Source organism: Toxotes jaculatrix, chromosome 6 (assembly GCF_017976425.1).
Source record: "Toxotes jaculatrix isolate fToxJac2 chromosome 6, fToxJac2.pri, whole genome shotgun sequence".
In the NCBI taxonomy this organism is placed as follows: domain Eukaryota; kingdom Metazoa; phylum Chordata; class Actinopteri; family Toxotidae; genus Toxotes; species Toxotes jaculatrix.
Genome location: NC_054399.1, coordinates 7,247,340 through 7,267,560, shown reverse-complemented (window position 1 = coordinate 7,267,560; position 20,221 = coordinate 7,247,340). Strand labels below are relative to the sequence as shown.

Genomic DNA, 20,221 nt, shown 5'->3' with positions numbered 1-20,221 from the left:
AAACGATGAAATAAAGGGGTGAAGAGAGGAAAAAAACAGAGACAAAGTGCTCCAAACTTTCCATCAGATTTCCCTAAAATCAAGCACACACACCGCTGCCAGAACTGCAGTGCGTTTTAATGTGTCATAGTGTAGTGTTCATATGGTATCTTTCAACTTCAGCTACAGCTAAAACCACACTCACTGCTGTCCTAGGTAGCTGACATTCACTCTCTGGTGAACTAATGGTTGCGGTCCACAGTGAAAGTGCAGAGTTTTCTGTAGTTCATTTATTCATTCAGGTGAAGGGGAAGCACATTTTTTTTTATCACTCCCTCCCACGTACTGTTGAGATTTACTTATATTCTCATCTCACTGCTCACAGTTACACTGGAGGTAAGGTCAGTCCATTGACAGTGTGAAATTTCCATGTTTGTAGCTTAGAGCGTGGAAGGCTCAAACTCTGAAACGTTTCTTAAAGTGAGCGATGTTTTCTAGGAAGAATTGTGAATGTATTGTATCTAGTGAAACAGAATTTTCTGCATGCTTTAGCCATTTCTCATATAAACCCCGGGTTGGCTTTCCCTCGCCACCTTTTCCTCTCTCCTCTCTCCTTCGTACGCCTGGCATCCTTCTCCATGACATTTCCTCACTCTCTCCATTTCCCTTGTCTTTGAAACTATTATTTTCTCGCTCTCACACACAGTGCTCCAGTGACACATGCTTACTCACCGACTCTGTTGTGTGTGAACTGTTCACGTGCATTCGGTGAGCGAGTGTGTGTGTTGCAGAATTTTTTCCCAGTTGCACTAGCGCTGTAATTAACATAGGTGACCCCAACACTGTTATTGGCTTCAGTCCTGGGAGAGAGGGATGAGGGGCAAAGGAGGGACAGGGGAGTAAAATGGAGGTGGAAGTAGGAGGAGAAGGAGGAGGAGGAGGAGGGCGTCCGCTCCCATGCACCCCTAATCTGTAGCTCACAGGACGAGCCTGACATCGGGCTCCTGCAGTGAAAAAAGGCAGATAAAGAGAGAGACATGATTTAGTTAAGGAGAAAGAAAAAGGAAAGAAAAAAGTGGCTGTGGTGTATACATTTGGCATATAATCCTCCTCTTCTCAGAGAAAGTCCATCGCTGCTGCATCATGGCCCTCTGGGGAGGACAAGCAAAGGGGGGAGAGGACGGGGGGAGGGGGAGAGAAAGAGGGAGGAGAGGCTGCAAGGAGAGACAGAGTTAATGACAGAGAGAAGGAAGAAAAGAAAGCAGCAGAGGAGAGAGGACACTGAGACGTCAGAAAAGTCTTTCAAAAAATGTTTTTATCGGCTCTCAGAGATGTGAGATCACAAAAGTGACAGCTGATGACAACAGTGGACAGTTGATGGATTCACCTCCCATCTGCCGCTTAAACAGAACTGAAATATACCAGGGAAACGTTAGGATTTACAGTACAGTTTTTACAATGTACATGCAGCGGATATATAGACAATTGGACTAAATAATGAGAGAAGGAGACAAAATCTGGAAGAAAACAGCATAAATAAGAGCGTTAGGCTTCTGTCCAGGGAAAAGCAAATTAGATAAAATGTGCTCTTTAGAGATTGATATGGTCCATCTGTCAAATAATGCCCCAAAAATCCCTCTTTGTTGACCTTATTCTCTGATTTACACGTGGTACGTCAGGTACTCAAAAAACTTAATGCGCTCCATTAAGTCTATAAACCGGTTAGGGTGGGGCAGCCGCTTTCTACTAAACTGGAATTGCTCCTCTAGCCAAAAAAAGGGATTCAAAGTCAAGGGCAGTGTGTTTTACTGCAGGTAATTGCGGCTCTTCAGGGACAACACGAAAAAGCACAACAAGAGGATTAGGTTTGATTACACATTTAAGAACAAGCAGCCCAGGTATCAAAGACAAATTTAAGAACGTGTTCAAAGCTGACACATGGCAGGGACATGGTGAATTAGGGAGACATCTGCTCTGAGTAATTTATTTATCAAAGTTAAGACTGATCTCAGGGTTCATCCTGGTCAGTTGTTTTACAAAGATACAGATTAATAAGGTGAAGTGCTTTAGAAGGTGAATGGAGAACTGAAAAACATGCGGAGTTGGTTGAAGAATTGTAGCTCAAGTATTGTTTATTATGTGTAAGGGTCATATCTCAGTGTTTGGCCGGGGTCAGTGTTCGTCTTTCAGTGGGTCCTGGTTTTAGATCCTGGATGACAAAGGGACAGAATGATAATGACTGCAAGGTTGTTAGGTGACTTTTGGGCACAAAACCGCAAACATACATATATGCCCAAGCAGTTGAAATCCAAAGAAGTGAGACATAACAGTTGGACAGACTTTGTACGAAAAGCTCTGTGAAACATCATTTAACTGAAATTGAGCTGTGAATAGGAGGTACAAAAAAATCCAGGTGCTTGAGGACCAAGATGAGAGCGTGCAGGCAAAACTTTTCACTTCTGCCTGATCTAAAACCGTTGAAGGGAGGAACCGTCTATGACTCGTATCGTCGCTGCTTATCCTTGAGAGGACAGCGACAAAAATGACACTGCTACAGCTCTCCTTGAATGACAACTCAAAAATGAGAGGCAGTCCTCGGCAAATGTTTCCTCTGTCCATTGTCTGTCTGTAGCTACTGTTAGAGTTAGTTCAAACACGTTGATAACAGTCACTACAGTTAAACAGTGATTTGAATGTAGCCTTTGTCTCCTGCTGTGCATGCTTCATCCCTATCAGCACCACGTTTCCGATACGGCGTGTTTTATCTGTTTAGAGGCAGACGTGAGAACTCACTCTAAACACACGCACATACACATTTCCCTGTGTGTTGCGGAAACTTCAGGTGAACGTTCCTCTTAGCTAAAGGAGAAGGGGATCACAGATATATATAAATCATTTGGCACCTTCCTAACATGTTTAAATGGCTGTCAGCGTTTCACAGCCGTCCTCAGGGAGAAAACACCCTTGATAGCGTGTTCCCATCTCTGAGCTGACGTGTTGCCATGCTATATACCATGAGCTAGCAGGAGACCCACTGCTGCCACTGCTGCTCTCTCTGGAATGTTAGCAAGGAATGACAATAAGTGTGCACTCAGTATGTGTGTGTGAGTGTGTGGGTTTGTGTGTGTGTGTGTGTGTGTGTGGTGCTGTCCCTCCTGGCTTTGTTTGTTGTGTTCAGTGATGCAGGCTGCTTTGTGCTCCCGCTCTCTGTTTGTGTGTGTGTGTGTGTGTGTGTGTGTGTGTGTGTGTGTGTGTGTGTGTGTGTGTGTGTGTGTGTGTGCGCGTGTGTGTGTACGTGTGTGTGTCCAGTAGTTTGACGGCAGTTACACACTGCCCTCTAGTGTTAGCAGTTGTAAATAAGAGAAGAAAACTCAGATGACTGGTACTCTTCCATCTCTTTCTCTCTCTCTCTCTCTCTCTCTCTCATTCTCTGTCTCTCTCTCTCTCTGTTAGTGGTCCATCAGGGGCAGCGGTGTGGGTCTTCCTTAAGCTGAAATGAGTGGTGGGGAGGCGAGGGGGTTGTGTTGATGGGTTTGTGGTACTGTGCCAAGCTGTTATCTCCTTAGCCGGGTAGAAAATGATTTTATTAATTGCTTCATTTAACGCTCCCTGTGTCCCCCTCCTTCTTCCCCTCTCTTACAAAAATACACAAACAACACCGCACAGTCACACACACTTGCACACACTCCAACCAAGCTGCTTTTCAAACTCACCCTGTGTATACCTCTGTGACAGTTGAAATGTTCTGTCTCTCTGTCTCTCTGCAGGGACCTGTAGAGAGAACAGTACAGCCATAAAGGCCATATGCTGGCCCATTCAGATGTAATGGCAGGAAGGCCCAGGGAGGCCCAGCCCAAGGAGCTATGCTCCATTATGGCACATTATAGAGAAGAACAAGAGACGAGTGTGTGTGTGTGTGTGTGTGTGTGTGTGTGTGTGTGTGTGTGTGTGTGTGTGTGTGTGTGTGTGTGTGTGTGTGTGTGTGTGAGTGAAAGAGAGAGAGAGATTGTGTATTATCTACATTGCAGGGGAAAAATCTGTTCACATAGCCACTTTATGGGGACTCAGGACCAATGTGTGGACAAAACGTGGGTCCCCACAAGATAAACTATTAAATTTTACAGTTTAGAAGTGGGTTTTGGTTATGGTTAGTTTAAGGCAAGGGCCAGGGCTGGGGTTTGGCATGTCATGGTTATGGTCACACTCAGGGCAAGGCTTCATAAAATGAATGTAAGTCAATGTAGTGTCCTCTTAAGTGACCAAAACTGGGTTGGGTGTGTGTTTGTGTGTGTGTAGAGGAGAAGCAGACTGCTGCAGCTGGGTCAGTGCAGCCAGACCCCGCAGGGATGTCTTGTTAGACACACACACACTGACTGGCTCTGCAACAACAATAACCTCTGAGGTCAGACAGAGCTAGCGCTGCATTAGCCCCAGAATGAACCTGCTGAGAGACAGAGCAAGCCAGTGCGGCTGGTGTTAACCACCCAAAACATACACACAGAGAGTGGCAGAACAACCACAGTGGCACCGTTACGAACGTCAAATGTCAACTGTGCCAACACATTCGGAGAACACTGTATGTACAACTAAATAAACACTTCTTCCAGACTGTTGAATAGGTTACTGACCAGCTGCACGTTGTGTGGCTGGTTAATAAGTTGCTTTATTGGAGACTTGACAGCTTCTCAAATGAGCCTCTCATGACAATGAGATTAATAGAGTCAGTGGGACACGAAAAGTAAACTGCCATGTTTAAAAAAGGATAGGAGGCACCTGTCTTGAGAACCTCACTGCTGCTACTGTGCTCAACGCTCGTGCCTTTTTAGAAAAGACTTACAAGTCCATGATTAAGTGCCTGTGCTTATGAGAAGTATTGGTTTAACGTGTATGTACAAGCTCATCTCTCCTGCCAAAACCTGTGCTTTTATACAGTGTATCTGGCAGTGCATCGACACTGTATCTGTGCCCGTGGGAAAGCACTTGTTTCAAGCTGTCAGTCAGGCATGTTTATTTTCCCACTGTAGCAGCGCCCACAGGTTCCTGGTGCTCAACTCTGCCGGCACTGCACCATCCCAGCCATGCCAACAGAGCACTCACACAGGGAAGGCGGCACAGTGGGCAGGGTGGGAAAACTGAGGGTGAGACAGAGGAGGGAGGGAGAGTGGGAGAGCAGGAGAGGGAAGGCGAGACTCTAAGAGAGTAAGCGTGTGAGCGTTTGCGTGAGGCAAGAGAGATGCCTGTGCAGCTGCCTCCTTTATGGTAATCAATGCACAAAGGTGGAGAGGTGCACAGATCTAGACAGCTATGTCTGTTGATGTGCTGAAGGGATTAGTCAATTAGTCAAAGTTAATCAATAGAAAATTAAGTCAACAATTCATCGATAATAGCTGTGATAGCTGATTAGCTATTTTAAACAACCACAAGTGGAATTTCAAAACTGAACTTTGGCGCACCTGCGTACAGGTATTAAAAAGACGCTGTGGCCAAAAGCGACCCACGCTGATCCAGCCTGCATGGTGACACTTATATAAAGTGTGCTGCAGCAAATCACCTCCACCAGCTTTCACTGGGAATGTCTCGTCTTTCTACAAACTAAACTAATGCCATCAGAATAATTTTTAAAATGTTATAGTCACATAAAAATACTACAGTTAAGTAATATATTAAACAAAAACAGGCAATAAGTACAGGCAAAAGTGTTTAAACATGTCTACCACAGAAGGTCTGCATGTGTGTGTGCACAGCCATGCATGTGAGTGTGTCTCAGGTTATATTGCACATGGGTATTCCCCTAATCCCTCAGCTTTTCACTGTGATGTTAGATACACACCTGTTGAAGTAGCAAACCCCCCTCAGTACATATACTGTACATGCACACACACATATTGAAACCAGCTCACACTCCACACGCACTCAGCACCTGAGAGAAGAAGATCCTGCTTTCACCTGTGAAAGAAGAGGGAGCTCTCATATTCGCACTCATCACCGCTCAGTTGCACAACTCGCACACACACACGCACACTCTCACACACACCTGTAATGTTACCTGATAGCAGAGTGCTTGACGGAGGCTCTGGCAGACTAGTAGATAAGCCTGGTCTGGCAGTGGGTGGTCCTCCCTCTCCGTATTGATGTTCAGGTAGTAACAGATCTCAGCTGGAGCGGCTGCCGCTGGAGTCAGATAAGGTTACTGTAGGAAGAGAGAAAGAGGTGAGAGTTCACTCAGTCCTCTGATACTGTATTCACTTTAATGTACTTAACACAGTGTTTATTCTGAGAGACTGCAAAATGAAACTGTAGTCCACACACCAGTGACTGAGTACTCTGTCCAGAGTGGATTTAAAAGACAGAATAATTTCAGTTATTTTCAACCTGGGACTCATTTCTCTATGTTTTGCCATAATGATGTTTGATTGGGTTCAAATATTTGGCCGTCCTCTGTGGAGGGGAAGTGAGCACCAGGATTAAGCTCTCATCGGCCGCTGACTGTACATTGGACTGCAGCACCTCTGGCAAGCTGGATCAAGCATCATCGTGGCAAACAATTAGAAAAAAATGAGCCTGTTTGAAAAGAACCTGGATTATTCTTTGGCAAAACAACATGATTGTTACTGAACTTTGATTAAAGTCCACCTCCCGAATTGATCTGACCTCATCCTGGCAATTAACAGTTCCCGCACTTGAAAATCAATGTGGCCCTCTGCAAATGCCAGTGACAAATCTCGTTACATGCATTCCGTGTTGATGTATCAGAGTAGATATTCATTGTCGTGCTGCAATTTCACACACTTAGACTGGACATGCTGCATTTGCTCTCTGAATGAAATGCCAATTAAAGCTGCATTAACTGATGCTTCTCACTAGGGGGCAGAAACAAACACACAGAAAGTTTTGCCATTGTGTATTACAGTGGCTTAACAGGTTCTTTTGTTACATGTTAGCTTGTAAATACTTCCTTTCACTCTCAGCAGACATAAATCAGCATTATCATCTCATCTCATCTCAAAGTCCAGTATTCACTGGCACTTTAGCTTTAATTTTGTTACACCAACTCCTGAGATATGTCTTGCATCTTTCCCAGCAGCCACTTGTTTACTTTGTGTCACACTGGTCAGGTGTCATACCATGCTTTTCTGAGTGTTGGTGGTGTGTTTCATTGCGTTATGTTGTTGGTTTGATGTGAGCTGTTGGAATGTAATCGCATTGCCAGGAAAGACAAAACGTGGCGTAGAAGCAGCTTTAAACTGACAGTTTGGTGATGGTTCTCAGCAGGACTGGCAACAATATTTTCAAACCTTCGCTGATGCAAACTGATACAAAAATTTCATATTAATAAGGAGCCATTCGATTCAGTAATAATGTCACAAACATATCTTATTGCTTGTGCATAACTAATGAAATTTCAAATGTCAAAAAATGGTCCTTTCACCCAAGTTTTCTCTTATCGCTTTCACTTTTTAAAGAAGAAATAGTTGCAGTGAAAACTGGTGACAGGGAAACTATTAAAAGGACACTGCTACTTACATTGAAAAACAAACAAAATTTCTTTCACTTTCAAGACGAGGAAAATGAGAAAATTTATTTTTCTGGCATTTGGTTGAACTTTCCCTTTAAATCTTATATCACAGTTCTTTTTAATTAATAAAGTCAGTGCTCAAGGGATTTATTCTGAGTTTGTTATGTTTAATTTTTCCAGAGCAAGTCTGAATATCAACATGTACAGTATCTTAGCACGTTATTGAGATCTTTCTATCTTTTCCTCTCCAGGGTCCACCAGGATCTCAGCCTTCCCCTCACACGCAGCCTCCCCCACACAACCCCAGTAATCCCATGATGGGACCTCACGGACAGGTAAGATGGGAATGTCTACTCCATCCTTCTCTTCTTATCTACACTCACTCACTCACTCACTCGCTCACTCACTCACTCACTCACTCACTCACTCACACAACAGTGTACAAACAGCACACAGGTCCCTCGTTGTGCTAACAGACAGGACAGGCAGCATCCGCGATGGTAGGTTGGATGAATAATTTAGCTGTGTTGGCCCAGCTGTAAGGAGTGGAGGTGCATCTGGAGGGCCTCCTCTCTCCCTCAGCCCAGCACTCACCATCCCATAGTCCATCAATAGGCCATTAATATTGCAGCACAGCCTGACACGGTGCAGCTCTTCACGCACAAACCCACCATAGCGCGGTCAAAGGAGGAAAGGGGAGGAAGAAGGAGGGAAGAGGGTACAAAAGAAAACAGTAGTAACTCAGTCCTTCCCTCAAGGGGTAACTAGGATTATATAACTGGTCCTCCACTTACACTCGTACACACACACACACACACACAAAACGTACAGTATATAATTACCATTGAAAACCAGTCTCCTGTTGTATTTGTGTTGTGCTTATCTCTGAGTGAAGACGATGATGTGAACATTATTCTGCTGCTCATGCTCCGTGACAAAAACACACAGCTCTTACCCAATCGGCATTCAAATCAGCATGTTTCCCCTTGATACTAAAATAGTTGGATTGAGTTTGGAATTAATTCTTATCATCTGACACTGAAATATGGCTCACTGGATGCGGGTATTTGTAGTTGCAGCAGCGTACTCTCATAGGTAATTCTGAAAACCATCTGTCTGGGGTGTTTTACATTATTCACTAGTTGTGCGCTGTCTGTGCGCGTGTGCCTCGGTGTGTGTGTGTGTGTGTCCCCGTTCTTCCCCCCTCTCCGCTAAAACATCTGTCTGGATTGTGTCTTCACTTTCTCTTATTAATCACACTATCCAGGCTGTAGTTCTGTGGCACCGCTGACTGGTGATACACACACACACGGTGGGAAAATGTCCAGCAGTTGCACAAAACAGAGAAACCATCAAGATGTAGAACATTGTTTCTGCTCGTACCGCTCTGTCTCTCATCCAGCTATGTCATGTTTCTCCTTTTTTTTTTCCTCCACCTCCCTGTCTCCCATATCGTTGTTCCAGTCCAAGTTTCCATTCTGCATGTGTGCCTTCTCTTCTTCTCTCTTATCTGTCTTCCTTTACCTTTATCCTAATGGATTTTACCACCTGAGGTCTTACTTTCCAAAACTTAATGACAGGCCCCTCCTTCTTGGGAAATGTAACAAGACTACAAAAGTGCATTATTCTTCAACACAATAGCTCCCCCTGCTGACCAGCAATGATAACATTTCAAAAGTGGGCAGGTTAGATACAAAACCAGGTTTACTGAGGGTTTTGTGTGTAGCATCTGACAAGTTTACTACCTAGAAGGATTGTTGATTATTTATGAAGAAGAGCAGTTTCTTCTCTCTGTTTTGCCATAATGATGTTTGACTGGGTTTAAATATTTGGCCCTTGGAAACATTTCTGCCCCTGAGGAGTAGGCACAGATTTGCCCCAGACACACTAAGAGTAGTTTCGTTTAGGCAATTAATATCATAAAATCAATTATCCATACAAAATAAGAGCATCTTAGATGATGAGAAGTCCATAAAAAAATCAACCCAGTGAATATTTGTTCATGTTAAAAACAAGCGAAGAGCAGACACAGACTGGATGTGATGTTATTAAGCTTGTTTTTGAAGTTGAATTTGATGTTCACTGAGCTGATAATGACCATGACATGCTGAGACATGTACTCTGTGGTGGTTTTTGTGTTTTATAATTCATGCTTTGTTTTGTGTCACTTTATTTAATTTCCTCAAAAGTCTGTTTAATGACTCCCACTGCATGTCTTTTATACACTTTTCTATAAATAGATTTTGTCAATACAACTTTATGAGTATCTGGCCCTAACTTCATTTTATGTTTTTCACTTGAGATTAACAGATGATGATGATTACAGTATCTCCATTAATTCCATTTTTAAAAGGAATTCCTAACATTATTATTTCTATTATTGAATTCATTGATTTTAGCTGCTGTCTTCATGAATTAGATTTCATGCTAATTGACTTTTGCATTGTGTTTTCATGCCCTAGCGCAGAGTTGGTGGTGCATTTGATAAACAAGTATACTATCCTGAAATAGTTATATAAATGATTATAAATCATTTTCATCCTTTCCCAACCCCGTCTCTCCTGCAGCCATTCATGTCTCCACGGTACCCAGGTGGCCCAAGGCCCTCCCTCCGTATGCCAAATCAGCCTCCTGGGAGCATCCCTGGGTCACAGCCTCTCCTGCCAAACAGTCTGGACCCCACCAGACCTCAAGGTATTGACAAACATGCAGTGTTATTTCAGAGACGCTACACTCTCGCAGTCTCATATTGGCCTCTGAATGAGGCATAGAATTATTATTGATCTAAACAGGACTGGCATACTAACAAGCTGCACTGTGTGCGATCACCACAGGACATCCAAACATGGGAGGTCCAATGAGAATGAATCCCCCCAGAGGCATGGGAGGCATGGGCCCACAGGTAGGCAACAGTTATATTACTCATACAGAATAACACTAAGGGCTGTGTTAATAAAGCAAGTCATGTCAGTAGATTTTGTCCTTTAGTATTACCAGCTCACTACACTCCCACTCTGCAGCTGCCACACAGCCAGATTTGGTGCATGGACTGTCAGTTTATGAACAAACCCAATGTTTGGTTACCCTTCATTTAGAGCTACCATAAAACCAGCTATAATGTCAAAGCAGCAGCCTATAAAGTGCATGCAGATAATCCTTCTACTCCGCTGAAGAGAAGTTTTGGTTCTGCCAGGCTCGTAACTTTGCCTTTAAATGTCAGAAGCGCTTTGATGATTATCTTGGCTCTGACCACAGCTCACCCACTGCCAACGCCAGTTCTACATGTTAAATCCTACTCGCCGACTCCCACCTAGGGAGACAGACAGAGGCAGAATACTACAGACTGCTCTGAGCAAACCACCACCAGCACATTTTGACCAAAAGCAGTGCCAATTTTGGCACCGTTGGTTTCCTTTTTTATCAACTTAATTTTTGTCGATGTTTGATGGGATTCAGTGTAATACATAAGATGCTTAAACAACAGTGTCTTTTTGAATTACCATTACCAGACAGCTGCTTCATTCTGCACCCAACCACCTCCTGCTCTAACATCACCACGTACAAAGACACACACACGCTCTCTCCCTATGCCCCTCGGCCCCTCTCTGTGCCACCCTGGCACGGTGACTTTGGCAGTGAGCGTACCAGCAGCTGGTGTGGCATCTGCTCGACAAGTGTAATCGTCTGCTGAACAAAACTCTTCCTCTGAGTGGAGCTGCTCTCTGGCCTGCCCCCCTACTCTCTCTCTGTCTCTGTCTCAGTCACACATACACACAGGCATACATACCAAAGTACACACATGTAGTGCCAGCCAAACCCGCCTGCTGGGCAGCCATGAAAACATACACGCAAACGCACAGAGGGGAGCATGGACACATAGAGACATATACAGACACACAACTCATACAGACATACACAAACACACTCACAGACAGCTGTCCACTTTCACACACGGCCCATACATGCACGTAATTAAGCACTGGTTAGTGGGAGACATGACCGTCACAGAACTTCATTAAGATTCAAACCTTTAGACCGAGCAGGTGTGAGACGCCCTGCTGACTCTGTGTTCCTCTCTTTGTGCAGAACTACGGCGGAGGGATGAGGCCTCCTCCAAACTCCATGGGGCCAGGGATGCCGGGCATGAACATGTTAGTAAACTGAAAAAAATATCTTTAAATTCTTCTTCCATAGATAAGACTAATTTAGGGGAATATTCTGCCTTTTGCCTTTTTGAAACCCGGATCTTATTTTTGTAGTTTTGGTTGTCACTTCTTCACTAAGTCAGTTGCTGAGATCTGGGAATGTAGCAAAATCCCTCAGTGAATTAAAAATGAGTGAACGTACAACTAAAGTGAGTATGGATTGTCAAACTTGAAGCAGGGACTTGGTCTGCGAAATCCAATGGAGATTTACGAGGGACAGATCGGTTAATACTTGCTCTGTTTGCCTTTGTTCTCTCCTCCAAAACACTGCTCATGCTTCTCCCCTTTTGGTCCGCAGATGTCAGTAATGAAGTTGGTTTGAAAAAAAAAAATGTATTATTACCACTTGGGTGTGAAATTTTGTTCCTTTCCTGTAATAAAACACTAGTAATCTGACTGACTTTATAATGCCTAAGAAATTGGAATACAACACAATGCAAAAATGTGTTTTTATATTCCTCATGGTTATTTTCAAAACTCTTCATTAACAGATTATTAAATTATAAGATGAAGTTATTAGGAGTATTTATTGATGTGTTTCTCCTACAGTTAAAGTACTGTGTTGCCATAATAACACTGAAAATGTACTTTTTGTCATGTAAATTCACCTCTGTCTCAGGATTACTTGTGCATATCGGCTAACAGACTGTATTTATCTCCTGAAAAAATCACTAATTAGAAGCCATTATTATGTGATAAGGCAAAAGAAGATATGTTCTTTTGCCTTTGAAAAGATGATGCTTCTTATTTCGTTGTGTTCAAGAAGTCTTCGCTTAATTGTGCAGTTCCTCATTGCCCCCTCTGTCTGCATTTCCAGGGGTCCTGGTGGAAGAGGTCCATGGCCAAACCCCAACACAAACTCAGTGAGTCACAGTCTCACATCTTTATCGCCCACATGACTGAGAGAGTTTACAATGTCTGAGTCTCATGTTTTGTTTCTTCTCGGGTCCATTCTCTCCACAGATAGCTTATTCATCTTCATCTCCAGGCAACTATGTGGTAAGTGTCCCCGACATGGACTCGTGTTCGACCACGGGCCATAAATTACCTGTCATGCAGTGATATCTAACAGGCACGCTGCCATCTATATGCACTCAGCACTCATTTCTTTCCTTCTCTTACCTCTTCACCCCTCAGGGCCCTCCAGGGGGAGGCGGCCCACCAGGAACTCCCATCATGCCTAGCCCCGGAGGTGAGTTATACACTTCAGTTTCCCTTTTGATTTCTACTTTTATCCAGTGTTCACTGAAGGAGGGCTCTGGCTAAGAAACATCAATCCTGTTCTCTGTCAGATAGCAAGCAGAGATAGGACTGTAAATACTTCAGGAATTGAGCCTTTAGGAATATTTTTGTAAGTCTAAAATATTAAATAATGGTAAAACAGTTCATTGAATGCAGGATTATATGTGGCATACATGAAAAATTTTGGTTGGGTGTCACATCTGTTGTCACTGTTTTCCACTTTAGACACATTCTGAGAAAAACATATTAGTGGTAGCTGTGTTTTCCCCACATTGAAGACAGTTGTATAAAAGGGAAGCAGAGGCACGTCAGTCTCCAATAAAACAGAGTGATCCATCTCAGCTTTGACCCATCAGTCTAGTATCTCTGTAGGATTAGCTGCAAACAAAACACTGTGGGCAGATATCCTGTAGATGTTCTGTTTCTGTTGGCCTGTGGAGAGCTTCTTTTTGTGTCCACTATTTATTATTTATATATGTACCTCTATTGTGATTTGTTGCCGGGGCAACCTTTTGCACAAAACGCTCCTGCTCACACGTACACCGGGAAGGAAAACATATTTCCACTGCAGTCGCCAAGACTGTGCACACACACACACACACACACATACACACGCTCACGTACACACAGACCTCTCACAAAAATGCACACCTCCCACTCAGCATTGCCCCCCTCCTCCAGTCACGACATAACAAGCTAGATTCAAGGAAACTAACAGGCAAGATCTCTCCACCACTTTGCACATGCTGTATCCATCTCCTCCCCTGTCTTTCAGTTTGTTATTCTTTTTTGGCTGCTTTTCTCAGTCGTCTTCTCACAACTTTCTGCTTGACAGTGCCAGATCAAGGACACCTCATCCTTCTGAATCTTTTCAGGACAGACAGACACATCAGTAGTGACACAGCATGTACTGGTTGCTGCTAAGTTTCCAGGGTGTCCAAAAAATAACTTGGTCCAGTCTCCTGATTGTTGGAATTACAGATAATGGGTCTCTTTTATTGGACATTACATTCAGCAGTGTGTAGATTGACTGACAAAAAGAACCACTGACATTATTCACTTAGTGTATCGCTTAGCGTAACATACAGATGGTCTTTGTCCTTTTCCACAGAAATAAGAATGTGTCTGGGTTGTAGCTGAATGTGTCGTACAAATGGCAAAATTCAACTGAAACAGTGTCAAATTCCAGTGAAAGACAGCGCCACTCCAGTGGCTTCGGTGCAGCTCAGCTCATTATTTCTCATTTATTACCCCATTCCATACCCCAAATCCGCCTCATTTGTTGACATTTTTTAGACCAATTAGATACAGACAGAGATCTGTAAGTATTAGACTTAGACTAGGAGGAACGAACTGCCTTGCAGTGTTCTGATTTGAATCATCCAACTGTTTGTTTTCTTCACAGATTCAACAAACTCAAGCGAAAACATCTACACAATGATGAACCCCATCGGCCCCGGTGGAAATAGACCTAATGTGAGTAATGTGGTTTTGTTCATTTTTGAATTACAATAACTAGCTTCACTGTTTCTACGTTTCATCCAGTATTTAATTATATACTTATTTCCAATTCATTACCGAGCATGAAAAGAGCAAGATTAATGACCTTTATAAATTTCCCTGCTATTTTCCTTTAGTTCCCAATGGGGCCGGGTCCTGATGGGCCAATGGGTGGAATGGGCGCTATGGAGCAGCATCATATGAACGGATCGCTAGGTGAGTAGCTAAAGATAATGTATAGTGTATATAGTGTTATGTGGTATGAAATTCTTCTATATTCAGAGAGACCTGTTATGTTCTATGAACATAATGCCTTTAGAAGTAAGAGTCTGCCCTCTTATGGCTGGTAGAGGAAGTGCTCTCTCTCCTCTTAGTATTGATCAAAGCTAAAACAGATTAGTGGGGCAGTGAGTAGGCCAATTGATCCTGTAGATGGGTGAGACATGGTCAGTGAAGCCAGTGCAGTTGGTGTTCATCTCTGTCCGAAACAAATGGCTTAATTAAAGAAAATTACCTGTGAGAGGGCAGGGTGTTTCTTCCTTGCACTGGATATCCTGAGGTGATGTTAAATTAGTAGCAGGGTGCTGAGGATCAGTTAACTATTACACTATAATCATTCAGGTTTCTCTTTTTCTTAATCACAGGCTCTGGTGACATGGATGGGTTGCCAAAGGTAAGACTGATTCACTGTCTATCTATCCATCTACTTGTCTGTCATGAGTTCTCTACCTTTATTGGTTTGTTTTCCTATGTTGCAGAACTCTCCCAACAACATGGCAGGCATGAACAATCCCCCCGGCACTCCGCGGGACGACGGCGAGATGGCAGGCAACTTTTTAAACCCATTCCAAAGTGAAAGTGTGAGTACCAACACTCCTTTTAACCTGGGAACAAACTAGAAGACTTATCCTATCCAATTGTGAAAAGGCATACAGTCACATACAGTATTTAATCCCTATCTTCTGCAGATTACAGTCATATCTGCGCAAACCTCCACCGATATCAAACAGTAATCAAACAGTTGGATCACATTCATATTTGTCCAGTCACCAAAAAGTCATTTTACTTGATAAAGTCATGATAGCTCTTAATATTGAGGCTAGAAATTTAAATACCAAAGCTGAATGTATGTCCGTGGTGATCTGGCTCCAGTTTCACTCAGACTTTGACTATGGCTTAGATCAAACCAAAAAGACCTCTGACAGACATCCAAATTTATTTGTTGCAGAAAGCTGTCAGGTTCTTCACTGTCTCAAGTAAGACCAAATTGTCACGTGTTCTGGGTCAATTGAGACATTTTTCAAACAAGAAAAAAAAAACTGAGCAACCACATGAAACCACTTAGTTCCTCACACTCAAGCAGAAAATATTTGCCCTCTGAAAACATTCAACAGTTACAAGGTCATCTTATGTTGAAAATTTAGAGTGTAACGATTCAAAAATGTTTTGGTATCTTAAAATCTCACCTCGGTTCAGACCTATAGCAGACCTTGGGCAAATGAAAACAACTTATAAGGGTGTCCTCACTGCTGTGTGTTATCAACAGGTTACTGCGCTCTGTTAAAACTCTATCCCTCATTACATTGTTAGAAAACCACAAACTGTGAGCCATGCTTTGTTCTGTTTTTTTTTTTTGTCATTTGGTGCCACTGGTCTGCAGGTGTCACTGGTTGTTACCATGGAAACCAAGTCTTTATTTTTGTGAAACATTGCATTAGACTAATTCTAAGAGTAAATTTAAGACTGGCACTTGATACTACGGTCTAAAATACTGTGTTTGTGAAACCGGCCCCTGCTCTGTTTTACGCACTCTTACATGTGCAGTTCTTGAGCGGTCTTGAGCTTCAATATCGGTCCTGTATATATCATGCCCTGTGTTCCCAGCTTTAACTTACTCCTAAACACAAAAACAGAGCATGCACGAAAGCATGGAGGAGAACCACATAATATGCTTTCTCTGATGCATGGAGAGACTGTCATATGGTGATTAATGTGAGACTGACAACTTCATTTTGCTGCATTATCTTCACTGTGACCTGAAATTCCCTAACATTTTCTCCTTGGGCTGGACTCTGCTCTGCTTGCTGCTGGTTTACTGACATAGAAAGTAAATTAGAAAGGGTTAAAATTTTTTGTGTAATGTTTGCTGCAGAAGGCTGGTGTACTGGATATGGCATTTAGGTTAGCTAGTTGTATTGCTTTCATCTTGAAGTGGGTAGTATGAGAGGTTTAATATAGTTTTGGCTTATCTTTTCTCCCCTCCCTCTGTGTTTTCTCTCTTTACAGTATTCACCCAACATGACGATGAGTGTGTGATTTTTTTTTATTTTATTTTATCTTTTATTTTATTTTATTTCTTTTTCATCTCCCCTTATCCCAATCTCCCTCACCCATCTTCCCTGGTGCGTCTTGCATTGCCTTCCTTCCTCCCTCCCTCCCCACCTCCTCTTCCTCGTGGACGGTGTGCTGTGCCACATAGCCCCTGAGGATACCCCTGGAAAGCAGGACTCCCCTCAAGGCCCCCCATCCCAACGCCTGTAAAATGGGTGTAAGAACATGAAACGGCCTCCAAGCAACAAGGGTCTCCTCTCCGCTTCTCCTCGCCTGCCAAGCCCCAGCAAGGGCCTCTAGGACAGTGAGAGCCCAAACCTGCTCCAAGCCTGTCTCTCCCAAACCCAAAACCTGCCCCCATGGGTGGCATTTTACCCCAATCAAGATGCCCCCTTAGCATCTACCACCACTCTGTTATATCATGCTGATCATAACTTATGAGGGCACGTAGTAGTTGACTGACAGGGCGTCTGAAAACCCTCATTCAAAAACTCCTGTGGCAGGAATGATTTAAAAAAAAAAAAAAAAAAAAAGATGAACTGATGATGTTATTTTAGGGCAAGAATGGTTTTCATTAAATGTTTGTATTTTTTTGTTGTTGCTGATAATATTATTGTTATAATTTTCATAATTGATATTATTCTACTAATGTAGTTCTGATTTCCTGTAAAGGGCACATTTTTATCTCAGCAGCAGCATCTACCATGACAGAATAAGCACACACTCGAAAAATGCACAATGATTTTCTGTTTACATGATTTTAGGTTATTTGTTGTTTGTCTTGTTTTTGTCACAGTCGGTCTCACTTCACATACCTCTCCTTAAAACCTTTTCTGAACTTGTAGCTTGTGTCCTTGTCTTCTAAATGTTTGTAGCACCATTTCCATAAACTTTCAAACGAAGAGAGATTGAATAATTGATTATCTTCACCTAATGAAGTAGTTTATGCCAAGGTGTTAATACCTCGGCTAAAACTACCCTTACAGTTACAACAGAGGCTTTCTCAGAGCATTGCTGTTTTCTGGTTCAGAGTGTTTGCTGTTGCAGCCGAATGATGGGATGTTTAGCTCTCTTGTCTTAATAAGCACCCTTTCTCGCTCTGCTTTTACTGCAAGAAAATGGCTCTGATGAAATCCTGAGACGATTGTCAGGACAGGTGCCAGTTCTCATTCAGTAACAGACAGAGAGCATTTTGTGGATCCTCTCGTCTCCTCTGTGGATTTGGTCTTGTCTGTAAATACAACATATTTAGCTTGTATTGTGGTTGTTTTATTATTTGTTATTTACAAGGTGTCTGTGAATCCTAAAATGTGGTTCCTTCCCCTTCATCACTTTGTTTGATTTCAGCCTTACTATGTGGACTCTAAGTGGCACTGTTTTCCTCCCAGGACTCATTCTGGTCTCTCCTCAATGTCTCATTTTTTTGGACTTGGGGAGACTATGAGACCTCTGATACACCCGTGAAGCTCACTTTCATGCTTTGAATTTGGGTTGAACTCACAGATCCTGTAGGATCCAGTGTCTTAACCCAGACATGACGGGCTTAATAACTCTCTCCCTGGAGCTCCCATCCACCAGTTCTTCCAGCGAGTCCCTTATGTATGGGATAATGGATCCAGAGTATTGGGTGGCTGTAGCAGCGCTGATGATGGGAGCAGAGTGATGTACCTTGGGGTTAACAGACCGTGTAGCCACATCGGTCTAAAGAAGAGGAACAATAATACGGATACTTTTGTAGGGGATATATTTCCATTTTTGTGGATTGTTTTCAGCAGATTGTTTATATTTTAAATGTATTCAACTGAGAAATAAATGAAAGCCCATAGAATCTGCACACAAGGAAAAAGCATAGTTACATATTACACTATTTAATTTGTCTCTTTCTGTATGTTTTATACTCTTGGCCTGATTAACTCACTGTTTCAAAGGGATAAATTATTTCTCATGGTATCACACTGCAGCAGTTTCGTCATGGCTGTGTTCAAACCAACAATAACTAAACAACCATTGTAGCCTCTAAGGGTGATGGTGATGTACTTATCAATTTTCTGATATCGGTGTGAGCAGATTGTACCTAGAGTTCAACAGGGACATCTCCAGGATTTGGCTGTCAGTGGCCCGGGAAACACTCTCTCCAGTGTTCCTTCAATGTAGTGAAACACACCTCCCTTCTCTTCTCCAATCCCACCCCTCACCCCCCTCCCCTAAACCTCTCTCCCTTTCTCTTTAATTTCCTTTTTTGTAAATACTGTATAATGCATTTTGATATCATTGACATGTTTTGATATGTCAGTCACTACCAATGAATACAGCTGAAAGTAAATTATAAATAAAACTGTCCATGTTTTTCATAGAGAAAGGATGTGCTGACTATTTGGCTCACGTGGCTAAATTTCCATAAAAATGTATAGAACACAGTAACACAATAAATGCAGACTGTATGCTATAGACTTGTATGGTGGGGAGGGCAGGACAGAGAGAGGACAGGACAGAGAGATGAACAAATGAGCTGTGGCGTCCTCACTCTGCCCTTGTCTCCAGGTGCTTCAGTTAAATGTTACTATTGGCTGTGAATAATCAGCATCTGAATATTTTTTCTAAAGGGCATCTTCTCACAAAAAAACATGTGACCTCATATTGCAGTTTTTAATATGAAGGATTTTTATCAATTTAAGAAAACTTTTAAAAAGGAAAAAAATACTTAAGAGAACCTCATTTTAAATTAAGAATAGATTAAAAAAAGAATACTTATGGGGAAAAACTGTGTCCTTTGCTATTCGCTCCAGTAATAGCTTTGTATAGATTGAAGCTCTCTCACTGATCCTCTCTCAGTCCTCTGTGTATATCGATTGTTGGCCATCTCTGTACTTCTATTGTGATGTATAATACTGTACCATTAGGAAGATTTGCTGGTTGGGTGGGGTGGTTATGTTGCGTCGGGGAGGGGTGGGGGATTCAAGGGAAGGGGATATAAATGATTCTCCTGTACCGTTCATGGTCCTTTCTGATGACACGGCAGTATTCAATATGAAGCAGTCTGTCTCTTGGGTTTGCTTTGTATTTCATGGTAGGATAGTTCAGAATCTTGTCTTAGGGACTTAGGTGTCTTGTGTAGGTAATAAAGATGTTCTTTGTATGTTTCTTTATATTGTAAAGTTTCTTTAGACTGAAAGAAAAACAGATAATTTGCTTATCAAAAAAGAAACAATGCATCAATAATAAATGTCATTTGATTTTTCCTTGTTGTTTGAATCTCTTCCTCTGAGCTCTCATTTAGCTTTCAACCCCTTGTGCTCTACACAAAGAAAAGTTGGATACAGTGTAGGAAACTATCATTTTAAATCATATTCATGTTGGAAAAAAATTTCTAGCAGATGCAACAACAACACAAGTTAAATAATTTGGTGTGTTATTAGGCTATTGTCTATTATCTGTATAGACTCAAATT

At 42.4% G+C, this 20,221-nt stretch overlaps 1 protein-coding gene across 2 annotated transcripts in view; it reads left to right on the top strand.

The window, feature by feature from the left end:
- The window catches only part of ssbp4 (single stranded DNA binding protein 4), an 82,123-nt gene extending 62,113 nt beyond the window's left edge, over positions 1–20,010 (top strand). The window contains exons 6-17 of one of the 2 annotated variants that reach the window (XM_041040617.1): positions 7,747–7,830; positions 10,063–10,189; positions 10,330–10,397; positions 11,582–11,646; positions 12,518–12,563; positions 12,664–12,699; positions 12,838–12,892; positions 14,348–14,418; positions 14,580–14,658; positions 15,087–15,115; positions 15,201–15,302; positions 16,922–20,010. In XM_041040617.1, the coding sequence (XP_040896551.1) occupies positions 7,747–7,830; positions 10,063–10,189; positions 10,330–10,397; positions 11,582–11,646; positions 12,518–12,563; positions 12,664–12,699; positions 12,838–12,892; positions 14,348–14,418; positions 14,580–14,658; positions 15,087–15,115; positions 15,201–15,302; positions 16,922–17,002 (843 nt within the window). In that variant the 3' untranslated portion in view covers positions 17,003–20,010. Of the gene's footprint in view, positions 1–7,746; positions 7,831–10,062; positions 10,190–10,329; positions 10,398–11,581; positions 11,647–12,517; positions 12,564–12,663; positions 12,700–12,837; positions 12,893–14,347; positions 14,419–14,579; positions 14,659–15,086; positions 15,116–15,200; positions 15,303–16,728 lie in introns of both variants that reach the window. The other variant, XM_041040618.1, reaches the window with a different exon arrangement.
- Positions 20,011–20,221: the final 211 nt, after the last annotated feature.